The following is a 14921-nucleotide window of genomic DNA, read 5'->3' as shown; positions in this document are numbered from 1 at the left end:
ATTACAGAACACCTCTTGGAAACACAGTAAAGAGATCCCAGCTACTGCCAGGGATTTTTCAAAAGCCAGGTTAAAAACTGCTCTGTAAAATGGTTCTGCAAGCAGCATCTCCCTGTTGATGTACTCACAGCTCCCACCCCAAGAGAAAACACATTAAAAAAGCAAGGGATCAATCTAATTACTTTAATATGGTCCATAACGATGAGCAGGACGATGCTCAGAACTGGATCACCTGGCCCTGTAAGAAAAGAGACAAGAGTGAGTTTATTCACCACTGAGTATTGCCCCCCTTTCTCAGCCACTCACAGAATACAAACTCACCTTTCTCTTCTTGTCTCCTCCCAGCTCAAAGTGCTTGCACCTCTTAATTGCCAGCATCCTCTTGGACCTGCAGTTGGGCTCCACACACTCCAGCCTCAGCACAATCTTCTTGGTGGTCTTGGCCTGGGAGGAGGAGCAGGGTGTTTCAATGAACCACACATCCCCAAGCAGACAAACTCTCAGGGAAAGCTTCTTCCCTGCACTCCTGAACATTCAGTTTGTTCCCAAAGCATAGAGAGAGACTACAAACACAGTTAGGCTCCCTCCACTGAAAAGGATCAGTACAGGAGTGAAGTGGACAGGTATCTTCACAAAAAGGGCACTGGCAAAAGCATTCACTGGGGCAGGGCTGGTTCCTGCAGGGATCAGCCATGCTGGAGAAGTCTGTTCCACTGAACAGAGCAAGAAACTCACACTTTTACAGTGTGGAAGCACAGACCAGCAGTGCTCAGGAGAAATCCAGAAGAAAACTGGGCAAAAGAAACCCCTGGAAGCAACACCACTGGCAAACTTTCTCAGTGACACAACTGGCTCAGTGCAGACCTGCAGCTACTCAGAAGTTGGATGAAACCTGAAAGACTGCAGAGGGAAGAATCCAAAGCTGGGAGGCTGCTGTAGCAGCTGGACAGAGCTGTAACCACCAGCTAAAAACCTCAGCCAAGCATCCATACAATGCTGACTGGGAAAAAACAGAAATGAGAATTGCAATGTACAGGTAGAGAGTGCCAGCAATGCAGCTGCTTGTTGTACCCTGCTTGCAGAAGCATTTTCTGTGAGGTCTCCCCACTTCCTGGCACAAAGTCAACTTGAAAACCTGCTGCTTCATTTTTCCTTCTTGCTGGAAAGCTTCCTGTACACCTCCAGCAGGACACCAGGGCTTCCCAGCAACGAGCCAAGCAGCTCTATGAGCAGAACTAAATAATTCACACAAAGTGACAAACCCACCCACTGGGGTTTGCTTCCCTGCTGTAAATACAAGCCAAGCAAGCAGACAGCTCCTTTCCCTTTGCCAAGCCCTTCCCTTGGGCAAGCAGTGAAGGAAACGTTCCTTTCACTGCTAATATTCCACTCCTCTGCAGCACTAAAGCTGAGAACCTGCTCTGCCAACACAGCCCAAGTCACCCTGCAAATGAGGAGCACCTCCATGAGACAGGACAGCAAGGAGATGAGCTGTGTTCTTGATGGGAGCTTACAAGGGATAAGGAGAAGGATTTTACAAGAGCACAGAGTGACAGGGCAGTGGGAAATGGCTTCACACTGACAGAGATTTAGATTAGAGAGCAGGAAGAAATTCCTCCCTGCGAGGATGGGGTGGCCCTTGCACAGGTTTCCCAGAGAAGCTGTGGCTGCTCCATCCCTGGCAGTGTCCAAGGCCAGCCTGGGACAGTGGAAGGTGGCCCTGCCCATGGCAGGGGGCTGGAACACAATGGTCCCTTCCAACCCAAGGCATTCTGTGATGATGAAGGACACCTGCAGTGCCAGCACAGCACTGCCCAAACACAGCCAGAGCAGAGCACTGAGGAACCCTCCCTCAGCTGGGCATGGGCTGCCAGGGAAGTTCCCTGTTCCTGAGGAGCAAACTCACTCACCTTTTTACGGAAGATGGGCTTTGTCTGGCCCCCGTATCCGCTCTGCTTCCGATCATAGCGCCTTTTTCCTGCGGGAAAAACAGCTCTGGTCAGGCAACAACCGAGGAGATGCTCCAGGCCTAACTACCTAAATCCCTGCACAGCCCAGCAGAACCAGTGCCACAGCTCTTATCGTGTCCCCAAAAGTGGAACCTTCCCCTCACTGTGCACCCAACAGACACACAAGGTCAAGGTACTTGATTTATTCAGAGTTCTGTGCAAAGACTGATTCATAGTAAATCCTCAAAGCCAGTACATAAAGGACCGAAAATATTTATACAGTCCTGCTCAGGTGATATTAGCATAATTAATCTACATCAGTAAGGGCAGAGATACCACTGGATTAACTTTCACCTGGACTTAGAAACCGAGAACATTTTAAACTCACAGCAGGGCTCTCTCTCGGCTGGCCAGCCTGGGCTCCAGTTGTGCTTCCACAGCCAGCCAGGTTCACCCAGAGCACATTCCTTAATTAGTTAAACATTTCTATACGGCAACCATCCGAAACTGCTTTGGGCTGACACGTCCTTAGTCCTTCTCCCTTTCTCATATTTTTATAGTTCCCTTTACTGTACAGCACATCCTTTAGGCCAAGCTGTCCTTCCCAGCCATACAAATGTTCCTAATGTACACCACCCGTGCAGGGCACACCACACCCGGGCCGCACGCAGCTCCCCTGGGCCCGGAGCGAGCCCGGGCTCACCCTGCGCGTAGAGCGAGTCCTTCCCCTTCTTGTACTGCGTGACCTTGTGCGGCTGGTGCTTCCCGCATTTCTTGCAGTAGGTCCGGCGAGTTTTCGGCACGTTCACCTGGAGGAGAAGGAGAGAAGCTGGTCACTGCCGCTGCGCATACGCCACATCCCGCTCCGAAGGCCCCACTCCCGCCCTTCCCTTTCCCTCGGGACCCTGTGCTGCCATCCGGGGATGGAGAAGCCCCCGCGCCGGCCTGGCCGCCCAGAACGCACCCATTACAGCAGAGGGAGCCCGGCCCGGCGCAGCCGCGGGGCGGATGGCGGCGGATGGAGCCCGGCCCAGCCCCGGCACTCACCATTTTGGCGGCGGCGGCCCGGAGAGGAGGCGGTGAGCGGAAGCGGAAGTGAATGGGAGCTGGCGACCATAGAGAGGAGCGGGCAAGGGCGCGCGGGGCACGGCACCCCCTGGCGGCGGGAGGAGAGCAGCCATGGGCGGGAGGATGGGTGTGGGACGGGAGTGTGAGGGTGGGGAACTGCGGGGTCTGCGGGGTGCAGGTGACATCCAGGTGCTTGAAAGACAAACCGTGTGTCAATAGAGTTCCTTGTTAAGGTTTAGGGCTTGACATGTTTCAGAGATCTCAGACTGGGTGGAAGTTAACAAGGCTTGGGAAGAAGGATTTACCATTACAAAGAATGCAGAATTTAGGAGCACAATAATGATTGTCAGAACTCTCAAGACAAGGATGTAACTAGCAAAGCAAACTCAACAACTGTGCTGAATCAGCTCTGAGTGGATAAGAGAGATTCCAGATCACAACACCAACTCACGGACCACTGACCCAAGAAACCCACTGACCCAAATGAAGACTGAACATGTGGCCTAATCAATAAAGGAATTGAGGGAATCATTTAACATTACAAGATAGAATACTAATGAATGATGTAATCTCTAGCCAATGGAGATTAATGTTTTCATTTGCTAAAACATATAAACAGTAAAAACTTTTGATAGTCACTCTGCTGGCTTTGTGAATTTGCCACAAAACCTCTTTCCACACAGAACTCTAAATAAAAATACCTCGGTTCTGTGTGGGGATCAGCTCCATTGGGTGGAAGAACCCATTTTGGGGCAACATAGGGCTCGTCAGCCAACTCATCCAACAGCCAGCACTGCCCAGAGCCCGGGGCAGGCTCCCGGCCTGGCGCCCCCACGGCCATGGCCCAGCTGCCTGCAGGAGGAAACACAAACGCTGCCTTTGAGTCACAAAACGAACAAAGGGGAACTGAAAGGGTGGGGTTGGCCGGCCCCGTCCTTCCTCCCTGCGCACCCTGCCGTCTCTGCGGGTCCCTGCCACCACAGGCACCCCGAGCGGCCGGGTGGGCGCGGCGGGCCCGGCGGGCCGGAGCGGTGGCGGGACGGGCGGTGAGTGAGGGACCCCGAGCCATGGCCGGGCAGCGCTGCCCCGGGGCTCCTGGGCACTGATGGGCCCTGCTGATGTGGCTGAGGGACAGCCGGGGTGGCGGGAGGCTCCATGCGGCTGTGCTGGTGGCCTCACACCTCTGCTGGGCTCCGTGAGGGCAGGGGAGCCGTGCTGGGCACAGCGCACACCGGGCGGGTGAGCCCAGCGGGGAGGGCAGGGCTCTGCCTGGTCCCACAGGATGAGCAGTTCCAAGCAGGTGGCGTCTGACCCTGTCACCTGGCCGGGGCTGTGGGGTGCAGAGAGGTGGAGGGGGTGCCAGGGGCTGCAGGCTGGGCTGGAGCAGGCAGTCACAGTGGTGTGAGGCTGCCAGGGCTGCCAAGAGCAGGGCTGGGGCTCTGCCGGTGTCTCTGGCCATTCCTCACCTGTGCTTTCCACAGTGGGCACTGCTGGTGTGCAGCTCTGGCTTTGCTCATGAGTCTCTCCCATGTAGGTTTCCCCCTCTGTCCTTCCCACCCATGGTTTTTGACACCCTCAGGGCTGAATCTGAAATATGAGGGCTGTGAAGTTAACATGAGGGTGTGAAGTTTGTCACTCTGTCACCCTTCCCTCTTGTCCCCAGGTCCCTGCCAGCCCCACATCAGAGCTTGCCTGTGCAGGAGGGGTGGCTGCGGGACCATGGTGGGACACAGTGTGCAGTGGCATGAGGCCAGCAGCGTGTGCCAGGCCTGGTGGTGGTCTCAGAGCATGCTGGGCAGAGGTGTGAGCATGGCAGGAAGTCACACTGGCTGGAGGGGGGGACACAGGACATGCTCCCACACACCCACTCATCACTGCTGTCACAGCACAGCAGTGCTGGCTGCAGGGCTGAGCCCTGTGAGGCACCCACAGGGACACAGCGGGTCTGATGGCAGTGCTGGGGACAGGGAGGCTGTGCCATGATGGGGCACAACAGCCCTCTGAGACACTCCTTGTCCTTTCCCCTCTGGCAGTTCCATCCAGAGGACGCAGTGAGGACCTGTCCCACCTGCCTGGCACTGCTGGCCATGACCCCGCTGCTGTGACTCCAGGTAAAGCTCCAGGGAGCTGGCACTGCAGCTCAGATGGGCTGGAGCCCAGGGCCCTCTGCTCAGCCCTGTGTCCGTGCCAGGGAGGGCAGTGGGAGCCCTCCTGCTCTTGGCACACAGGATCAGCAGCCACACTTGATAAGGAGGGAAAATGAGGCACAGGGCTACAGGGTGGTTCTGGGGTCACTCTGGGCTCATCCACCACCCTGCCAGCAGTCTGGGGGTCAGGGGGGCCACACCAGCCACCTGCAGGGACCCCAGATCCCTCCTCCTGAGGCCTCAGTCAGCACACTGCTGTTTTTTCCAAAAGACTCTGATGACTAATTTTTTAAGTTGGGCTTTTTCTGACCACCCAAACAAGCTGGAAAGGTCTGAGCCATAAGAGCCACGAAGAGGGAAGCCTGGGAGAGGGAATCCTGCTTGTCCCCAGCCTCTCTGGGGACTGTGGGGCAGGGTCAGTACTGCAGCCGCAGGGGCTGTGCTGGGAGGGTCTGTGCATTGCCAGCAGATGGGAGGACACCTCTGCTTCTTGTCCCCAAGCTGGGGCTTGCCCTGGAGAGAGGCACAGTGTGTGGGACTGGGTCCTGGCATCTTTGTTCCCCACCTGACCGTGTTGTGAGTGAGCCAATGCCCATCTCCTGTGAGGGGAGAGTGGATGGAATACTCAGCTGGGGAATGGGGAGCTGAACCCCTGTCTCTGGTCCACCTCTGAGCCTCCCCCTGAGGAGATGGGCTGTGGGGAGCAGGGGAGAAAGCTTCTCCCAGGTTACTTTCCAAAGCTATGCTTATAGGAGGAAAAAGGGGAACAAGGTGAGGGTGAAGGGGAAGCAGGGACTGTAGGGTGGTCAGGCAGGAGACAGGAGCTGGGCTCCAGGGGCTCACAGCTCAGCAGGGGCTGCACACAGCTCACTCATCAGCTCCCAGACTCCAGTCAGGTGCTGGTCACAGCCCACAGCTCCAGCCACGTGGCTCTGGGGGATGCTGGGCCCACCTGGGGGTCACAGTTCCTGGGCACAGCATGGAGGGATGGGCTGCTCCAAGAGATGGGCCAGGACAATTTCTAGTCCCTAAAGGCTGGGCAGCAGTGGGATGCAGGGCTTTCATGAGCCCTTTCCTGCACTGCCCTTCTCTGGAGAGGCTGAGGGGAGCTTTGCTGATGCCTGGGGGAGGATTTAACCCCTCTGCCTGCTGGCTGGAGGCAGCCCTTCAAGCCTGGCCACTGACAAGTGCTGCTCAGAGCGGAGGAAGGGGAGGTGAGCTCCATCCCTGCACTCCTGCAGGCTCCGTGGACACACAGGGGAAGGATGGCTTTGGGGCTACTCCGTGCTCTTGGCAGCACTGTGACACTGTGACTTTTCAGGGCCAGGCCCTACCCACAGCTTTTTAGGGACTGGTCTCCCGTGACCAGCCCTTGCACGCTGCCAAGTCAGCACGTCCCCAGCACGGAGAGGCTGCAGTGGGGCAGGAGGAAACAGCCCACACAGGCTCACATGCACAGAGCCCGAGGGGAGGAGCTCCTGCGGGGTGTCACAGCTGGCCCCGCGCTCCTCCCCGGGGCTCCAAGCTTCCCCCGTTTCTCTCTTTCCCCAGCTCTCTGTCCATCTTGCATATCCTGGGGGCCTCTTCAGCAGGAGAAGGAGCCATCCGGGTGGTGGCTTGGTCTGCAGGCCGGTGTGGGAGAGGTCACATCACAAACAACCCACGCTGACCTGCCCTCACCCCTCTGTGGCTGCTTCCCCGTGCTGTGTGGGTCCCAGCACCTCCTGTCTGCCCTTGGGGCAAGGGGGAGGGTGCACTGAGTGAGGTCCAGCAGGTTTTGGGCTGAGCAAACGCCGTGTCAGCATTGTCTCGCCCACAGCAAGCCGGTGAGCACAGCACGGGGGACACCAGGGGCTGACATGGCCAGTGTCATCCTGGAGAGCATCTTCTTGAAGCGCTCGCAGCAGAAGAAGAAAACATCTCCCCTCAACTTCAAGAAACGCCTGTTCCTGCTGACAGAGAGCAAGCTGTCCTACTACGAGTATGACTTTGAGCGGGGGGTGAGTCTGCAGCCACAGGGGCTGTGCCAGTGTCCAGGGGTCACCAGCTGTCCCTTGCCAGGACATAGCCCAGGGGGTGGTTGGACAGGGAGAGGGGCTGGTTTGAGTCTCTCCAGGTCTCCACTTGGTGACCATTTGAACCAAGACTGTCTCTTGCAGCGCCGGGGCAGTAAGAAGGGCTCCGTGGACATCGAGAAGATCACCTGTGTGGAGACAGTGGCACCTGAAAACAACCCTCCCCCTGAGCGACAGGTCCCGGTGAGGAGGGTCCCTGGGGTGGTGGCAGCGGGGAACAGCCCTGCTTGGCATGGGGGGGCTCTGTCCACACCATACTAGGGGTATAGCTTGATGCAGAGCAAGGGGATGCCAAAAGCTGTGGGCCTGCTTCAGAGGAGATGCCAGCAGCTGAGCAACAGGATGCCAGCATCCATCTCTGCCTCTCTCTTCCAGAGGAAAGGGGAGGATTACAACAACATGGAGCAGATCTCAATCATCGAACGGTTCCCCTACCCCTTCCAGGTGAGTTTTCACCGCACCCTCTTTGCTGGTCCACTCTGCCTGGTGGCAGGTCCTGAGGGGAGGACCCCTCAGGGGCCTGGGGTCAAACATGGCATCACTGCCCCGGTGCCAGGTGTCACTCAGCAGCTTGGAGACACTCTGCTGCTGTCCACACTGCATGGGACAGCCAGGTGAGCCTCTTTGAGCCCCGAGCCAGCTCTGTTTAAGATGGAAACCTGCTTCTGAGCTCTGTCCTGCCCCTTTTAGTCCCCTGGCTGATGCTGGAGGGATGCTGGCTGCACACTCAGCCCCCAGCCCAGCTGCCTGCCCTGCTGGCACCCAGGCACACCGAAAGTCAGAGAAGGAAGTGGAAAGTCTCGGGGGAGGGGGCTTATTTTTAACCTCTTTGTCACGGTCCCGCGAGCACCGTGCGGGGCCAGCAGACACCGGCAGGGCGGGCTCGGGGTGGCCACAAGGCTCGGCTCCGCCCGTGCCTGCCTGAGAGCCCTGCCCGCGGTGCTGAGGTGAATGTTCCTGCAGGTGGTCTATGACGAGGGGCCCCTCTACATCTTCTCCCCGACGGAGGAGCTGCGCAAGCGCTGGATCCATCAGCTGAAGAGCGGTGAGTGCGGCGGCTCTGCAGCTCCCTTGGGAACCAGCACGGGCACAGCTGTGCCTGTGCCTGACCCACAGTGCAGCCTCCCAGGGCTGGCTGGCTCATGGTTACCTGTCCCATGTCTGAGGAAGAGCGAGCTGCTCCTGCCCGGGGCAGGTGGATGCTGTCACCCTCTGCAGCACCACAGCTGAGGTCCTTGCCTTCTCACAAACCTGCTCCAAAGCAGCTCAAGCAGGCTCAGAAATAGTTGAGGTCAAGAGGAAATAGCAGATGTGGCCATATAGCTGTGCTGCCTTGGCACGTGAGGGTTGGGTGCCCAGTGCTTTAGGAAACATGGACCACAAGCCTCCTGGGAGCCAGGGAGTATCTTCCCCAAACCACCCTGAGCCTTGCTCAGTGCTAATGCTCAGAGCTGTGTGGGTGCTCCCTCCTCGAGCTGGGAGTGTGTTGCAGCAGCACTGTGCCAAGGGGCTCCGACCACCCAAAATCTGCTGGAGCTGCCTGTATGTGCCTCCTGGCACATGTGTGTGTGTGTTTCTGTGGCTTTGTGCTGGCAGGGTGGGATTAGCTGCTTGAGTTGACACGGGGAAGTTGGCTCGAGTGAGGCGGAAGAGGGGCAGGCTGATAACGGGGAAGTCGGTTATCTCACAAGAGCCCCAGCAGAGCAGCCAGTCCTCTCCCCACTTCCCTGCTGAGGGAGGAGGGTTGCTCTGGCAGCTCAAGCCAGTGTAGAATCCACAGGGAAGGGAGAGAAAATGCTGCCTTTTTGCTGACAGGATGTCCTCCTCTTACTCCACCAGAGAACAGGCTCTCTCTAACACCCTGTGCAGCTGCTGGGCCAGCCCCAGGCTGTCAGCAGTGTTTAGGCACATCCAGTTGTCCCTCTAACTTGGGGAGAAGAATGAGGAAGCTGGTCAGCCTGCCTGGCAAGGGAATATTCTCCCTGCCAGGGAAGTCTCTGAGTGGGCACAGGGTGGTGGCAGTGCCCTCCTCTTCCCATGGAAAAGCCAGGCACAGCACTGGCTTCCCACCCCACTTCTGGAAAAAAAGGGCTCAAAAGAGCTGTGAACCATGGGCCAGAGCAGCCTGGGGGTAATTGGATATTTTGGCTGGCAGAACAGCCAGGTCCTTCTGTGGCTGGCTCCAAGCATGCTCATGCCCCTTTGCAGAGCTGCTTAAAAGCTTAAATCAAATCTGAGAGCCAAGCATGGTCCTTCCCTGTGGCACAGGGATTGCATAGCCTCAGCACTGAAACAAGAGTGGTAAGCTGGGGAAAACCTGAACATCAGGGCTCAGGGGACTGCAGCACAGCTGAGAGGAAATGATTTAATGCAGCTGACCACTTGCATTGAGGGAGCAGAGAGCTCTTGCAGCAGGCTGGGGACACAGCCCTGGCTCACACACATCCTCCCTCCTCTGCCACAGTGATTCGGTACAACAGCGACCTGGTCCAGAAGTACCACCCCTGTTTCTGGATCGACGGGCAGTACCTGTGCTGCTCCCAGACAGCCAAGAACGCCATGGGCTGCCAGATTCTGGAGAGCAGGAATGGCAGTAAGACACCAGGCACCCTCCCTCTGCCCTGGGGACTACCTCAGCACAGAGCCAGGGATCTTTTCTCACCTTGGCCCCTCCTCTGTTCTGAAGGTTTAAAAGTTGGGCGGTCACATCGCAAGACAAAGAAGCCCCTTCCCCCAACTCCTGAGGAGGACCAGGTAAGGCCAATGTCAGGGTTTGCTCCAAAGTGTTGGAGAAAAGATCTCCCTGGCAAAAGCCAATATGTTCAATGACTGCTCAGAGATGTACATGCCAGGACTTTGCTCTGGGGAGGGAGGTCAAGATGGTACCTAAGGGAGAGTGAGCTTGAAGCAGGGGATGGAGCCCAAAGGCCTATAGGGAAATCAAATGATCTCAACCCTGAGGTTTCCCAGAGAGATTAAATCCCTGATGTAGGCTGGAGGAGTCACAGGTTAAGCCAAAAGGTAAAGAGAAAACACTTACCTTTTTGTGGAGATGGGGAAAAATATTTTGATAAAGTGTCCAGGAAGAGGAAATGGGTGTTCTGGTAGAGATCCACGTGGGAGCTGAGACAAACACTGCACTGATCTTGCCTGAGACCACTGCCCTCCCAGGCCTGGGAAGGGTCTCACGTGGCGTATGTGCCAGCCTGACTGTGTCCCATGCTCTCCCTCTCCCTGTGGGAAGATGGTGATGAAGCCTCTGCCTCCTGAGCCAGCCCCCAGCACAGCAGGGGAGATGAAGAAGGTGGTGGCCCTCTACAACTACGAGCCCATGAACGCCCAGGACCTGCAGCTGCACAAGGGCGAGGAGTACTTCATCCTGGAGGCGAGCCACCTGCCCTGGTGGAAAGCCCTTGACAAGAACGGGTGAGAGCTCCCACTGCCCATGGCCACGGCTCTGCAGCGCTGCCCTGCCCTAGTGCTCAGGCACTTGTGGGCAAACACACCCCTGAGGGTGAGGACAGGCTGCCTGCCTGCCTGTGGGCTGCCCAGGGGAGGAGGGGGAGGAGGCTCCAACCAGCTGTGGTGTCAGCCCTCCCCAGATGGGTTTGCACCAAAGTTTTTGAGCCCATTTCTACTCAGCCTCCTGAGACAGGAATATCCTTTCCCCTTAGCCTCCTCCATCAGAGTGTGACCAGCCCTTTTCTCTGCAGGAGGGAAGGATACATCCCCAGCAACTACGTCACTGAAACCAGAAATTCCCTGGAGATCTTTGAGTAAGAGAGGGCACAGGCACCTGGCGAGTTGCACTTGGTTGGAGACATTTTCCATTTGGTTGTTCCCCTACACAGCCCGTGAGCCCAGCCTGGCTGGGTCATTCTCCCTCTTCCACATCCTCTGACAGCCTCCAGCCCCTGGCAGCCATCCCTGCCCTGCTCTCTGCACTGCCTGTCCTGGCTGGGCCAGGGTCAGCCTGGGCTGGGAACAGAGGTGGCTGTGGAGATCTCCCTGATGGCTGTGTCCCTGTTCCAGGTGGTACTCAAAGAATATCACTCGGAGCCAAGCAGAGCAACTGCTGAAACAGGAGGTAAGTGTTGCCTCCCAAGGCTGGGTCTGTTCTACCCCAGCCCTCCATGGGCTGTTCTCACATTTTGTCCAGCATGGGACCAACCCTGGCTTTTCTGGGAGAGGAGTGTTGCCCCAGGAACCTTCCCTATCCCAGTGTGAGTTCCTCCAGGCAGCCACTTCAGGAGGTTGCCTCCCGTGCAGGGACTGGAAATAGGATTCCTCTGACTCACTGCATCCTTTCCAGCCATGCTGTGATCTTCACTCACTTCAAGTTTTTCAAGTCACACACAGTCCCCACAAACACCCAGTGCCCTTTCTCCTTTCTGTTTTAGGGTAAGGAAGGAGGCTTCATTGTCCGAGATTCCACCAGCAAGACAGGGAAATACACTGTCTCTGTCTATGCCAAGTCCTCTGCGTAAGTGCCTCTAAGAACAGCTTGTTCCTCCCTCAGAGGGCCCCTCCAGGCACCCCTCACCCTCTGCCTCCCCTCCCCACGGCACTGACCTCCCGTTCTCCCTCTCCAGAGACCCCCAAGGCACAATCCGCCACTATGTCGTCTGCTGCACCCCCCAGAATCAGTATTACCTGGCAGAAAAACACCTCTTCAACAGCATCCCAGAGCTCATCACCTACCACCAGCACAACTCTGCAGGTCAGAGTTCTAGAGACACAGTGAAGCCAGCAGTGTTTGCTCTGCTGGCACCATGGCATCCCCACCTTCCTGTGCCAAAGGCAGGAGTTGTGTTCCCTGCTGGAATGTGGCAATCTCTGCTGCTGTGTTTCAGGGCTCATAACCAGACTGAAGTACCCTGTGTCTCAGCACAAGAAAAGTGCTCCTTCCACAGCTGGCCTTGGCTATGGTAAGCCACAGCCTGGGCTACCTCATGGTTCCCTGGTTAAAGGGTTTGTTTCTGCTGGCAGTGGCCTTCCCAGGCTGGGATCCTGGCTGTCCCATGGCTCATAGCCTTCCCAGGAACCACTTCCCAACTGCCCTCTGGTGACAGTATTGACCAAAAGACTCCACAAGCTACCTTGCTCCCACTCCCTGGAGTTACAGGTCTCAGATTGTGTGGATTTTGTGGATGATTTTTCAGGCAGCAAATGCTTGTGAGCTTTTCTTGGGCTTGCTAGATTGGCTGACTGGGAGCACCGTGCAGGGAGGTCACCTGTACCCACATTACACTCACACTCTTGTCCTAGGCTCATGGGAGATTGACCCCAAGGATCTGACCTTCCTGAAGGAACTGGGGACAGGGCAGTTTGGAGTGGTGAAATATGGAAAATGGAGAGGCCAGTACAACGTTGCCATCAAGATGATCAGGGAGGGTTCCATGTCAGAGGACGAGTTCATTGATGAAGCCAAAGTCATGATGTAAGTGGTGAGCACCAGGCAGGGCAGTGCTAGATGCTCCTTGCCAGAATGGGAGGTGTGGAGGGACAGTCTTGGGCAGTCCCATACTCTGCAAAATGCATCCAAGATCCCACTGATTTTGTCCTGATTCCTCAGTGAGGTTTTCCATTGTCAGCTGGACCAGAAGCACCTTCCCTTCCCAAACTCTCCTTATTCACTTCCTTTGCTCCCTGGCTTTCTAGATGCTCAGAATTGCCTTTGTCCCCAACACAGGAACCTGTCTCACGAGAAGCTGGTGCAGCTCTATGGGGTCTGCACTAAGCAGCGTCCCATCTTCATCATCACCGAGTACATGGCCAATGGCTGCCTCCTGAACTTCCTGAGGGAAACACGGCAGCGCTTCCAGCCCGCCCAGCTGCTGGAGATGTGCAAGGATGTCTGTGAAGCTATGGAGTACCTGGAATCCAAGCAGTTCCTGCACAGAGACCTGGTAGGGCTCTGGCTGCTTTGTTCAGGCAAAATCCCACTGGGGAAGTCACACCTACATAGATAAATAGGATGCTTGGAGGCCTCAGTTGCTCTCTGCTGAGGGCTTTCTAGCTTGCTACAGGGGGATGGGAGAGACAAAAGCAGGTAGAAGTAACTGCCTCCACCTCTCCATTCACAGGCTGCTCGAAACTGTCTGGTGAATGACCAAGGAATTGTGAAAGTGTCAGATTTTGGTCTTTCCAGGTCTGGTAGATGTGTCTGCGTCACTTTCCTGTCTCAGTACCCCATCTCCTCCTTCCATCAATTCTACACTTTGGTCTTTGTCCCCACCACCCTCCAGCTCTGCTTTACCATTATCTTCCCATTTCATCTGCTTGGCTCAACCTTCTGCCTCTCCACTTTCCACCATCCCTTTCTTACTTTCCCTGGCCCTTTCCCCCCTCTCTCTGTATCTTCTTTCCCACCCTCAAGTCTCCTGGCTGCAGCTTTCTCTCCACATCCCCTTTTTGCTGTGCTTCCATGTCAGCAAATCTCTTCTGCAATCCTGGCTAACACGCACTTACTGCTGAAACCCATGCAGAGCTGCAGCCTCTGCTCATTCTGAGCTGCCCATTCCTTTCAAGCTTGCTCAGTTGTGTGGAGGAGGGAAATGTGAGATCCAGGTGAGGCACCCTGATCCATTTTCTTGCTGCAGGTACGTGCTGGATGATGAGTACACAAGTTCCATGGGGTCCAAGTTCCCAGTGCGGTGGTCTCCTCCCGAAGTGCTGCTGTACAGCAAGTTCAGCAGCAAGTCTGACGTCTGGTCCTTTGGTAAGAGCACAGCATTGCTGATTTGGAGGTTGGGAACTCCTCTGCAAACCAGGTGCAGGCACAGGTGCTCCAATGCCATGAGCTCTCCGTGCTGTTCCCTCCAACAGGTGTCCTGATGTGGGAAGTTTACTCCCTGGGAAAGATGCCTTACGAGAGGTTTAACAACAGCGAGACAACCGAGCACGTCATCCAAGGCCTGCGCCTGTACCGGCCGCAGGCGGCCTCGGAGCGGGTCTATGCCATCATGTACAGCTGCTGGCACGAGGTGAGTGCCTTCCACCCCTGGTGACACCTCCAGCCACCCTGGCGGGGCTCCCCAGGGTGTGGCTGGGGCAGACACAGGCTCCAGCCAGGCTCCCCTCTCGCCCCACAGAAGCCTGAGGAGCGCCCCACCTTCACTGTGCTGCTGAGCAGCATCCTGGATATTGCTGACGAGGAGTGCTGACCGTGGGCACTGGCCCTGACCCTGCCCAGCGCTGCCACTGCCCCGCGGGACACCCCCGCACACCGGCTGGCACAGTCCTCATGGACACGGGTGTGCAGGAGCCTGGGGGACCCCCACAGCTGCGCCCACAGCTCCATCACGTGCTCAGAGCTCCAACACCACCCCAGAACTCCATCACATTCCTAGAACTCCATCAGCGCCTTGGAGCTCCATCACATGCTCAGAGCTCCATCACACCCCTGGAGCTCCATCACCACCCCAGAACTCCATCGCATCCCCAGAACTCCATCAGCGCCTTGGAGCTCCATCGCATCGCTGGAGTTCCATCACATGCTCAGAGCTCCATCGCATCCCTGGAGCTCCATCACATCCCTAGGAGCTCCATTACCGCCCCGGAGCTCCATCACACCCCGGGACGCTCCCGCTCCGCTCCGTTCCCGGACAATAAAACGGTTCCAAGGTCTCCCCGTTGCGGCCGCTCCGCCCCGCCGGCAGGGGGCGCGCGGCGGGCGGGCG

At 56.9% G+C, this 14921-nt stretch overlaps 2 protein-coding genes across 3 annotated transcripts; one reads left to right on the top strand and one right to left on the bottom strand.

Annotated features, from left to right (window-relative positions):
- Nucleotides 1-169: 169 nt before the first annotated feature.
- RPL36A (ribosomal protein L36a) lies at nucleotides 170-3107 on the bottom strand. Its single transcript, XM_071442663.1, has 5 exons — nucleotides 2997-3107; nucleotides 2653-2758; nucleotides 1911-1978; nucleotides 322-444; nucleotides 170-238 (listed from the first exon to the last, which is right to left on the bottom strand). The coding sequence occupies exons 1-5, from the start codon at nucleotides 2997-2999 to the stop codon at nucleotides 218-220; spliced, it is 321 nt and encodes a 106-aa protein (XP_071298764.1). The 5' UTR covers nucleotides 3000-3107; the 3' UTR covers nucleotides 170-217.
- Nucleotides 3108-3968: 861 nt separating this feature from the next.
- Nucleotides 3969-14918, top strand: BTK (Bruton tyrosine kinase). Of its 2 annotated transcripts, XM_071442657.1 has the most exons (20): nucleotides 3969-4063; nucleotides 5051-5128; nucleotides 6984-7164; nucleotides 7324-7422; nucleotides 7615-7683; nucleotides 8203-8284; nucleotides 9704-9832; nucleotides 9926-9993; nucleotides 10484-10665; nucleotides 10953-11015; nucleotides 11272-11326; nucleotides 11640-11722; nucleotides 11832-11959; nucleotides 12093-12167; nucleotides 12508-12679; nucleotides 12932-13148; nucleotides 13326-13390; nucleotides 13842-13960; nucleotides 14068-14225; nucleotides 14334-14918. In XM_071442657.1, exons 3-20 carry the CDS (start codon nucleotides 7024-7026, stop codon nucleotides 14403-14405), a joined length of 1977 nt encoding a protein of 658 aa, XP_071298758.1. In that variant the 5' UTR covers nucleotides 3969-4063; nucleotides 5051-5128; nucleotides 6984-7023; the 3' UTR covers nucleotides 14406-14918. The 2 variants fall into 2 exon arrangements, with proteins under 2 accessions (XP_071298758.1, XP_071298759.1); XM_071442658.1 differs by lacking the exon at nucleotides 5051-5128 and having other exon boundaries at nucleotides 3975-4063.
- Nucleotides 14919-14921: the final 3 nt, after the last annotated feature.

The sequence above is a fragment of the Agelaius tricolor genome, unplaced genomic scaffold (genome assembly GCF_023055355.1).
Source record: "Agelaius tricolor isolate 1412-34295 unplaced genomic scaffold, bAgeTri1.0.p SCAF_17, whole genome shotgun sequence".
Taxonomy (NCBI): domain Eukaryota; kingdom Metazoa; phylum Chordata; class Aves; order Passeriformes; family Icteridae; genus Agelaius; species Agelaius tricolor.
Note: the sequence above shows the minus strand (reverse complement) of the source record. Positions and strands in the feature narration are given on the sequence as shown.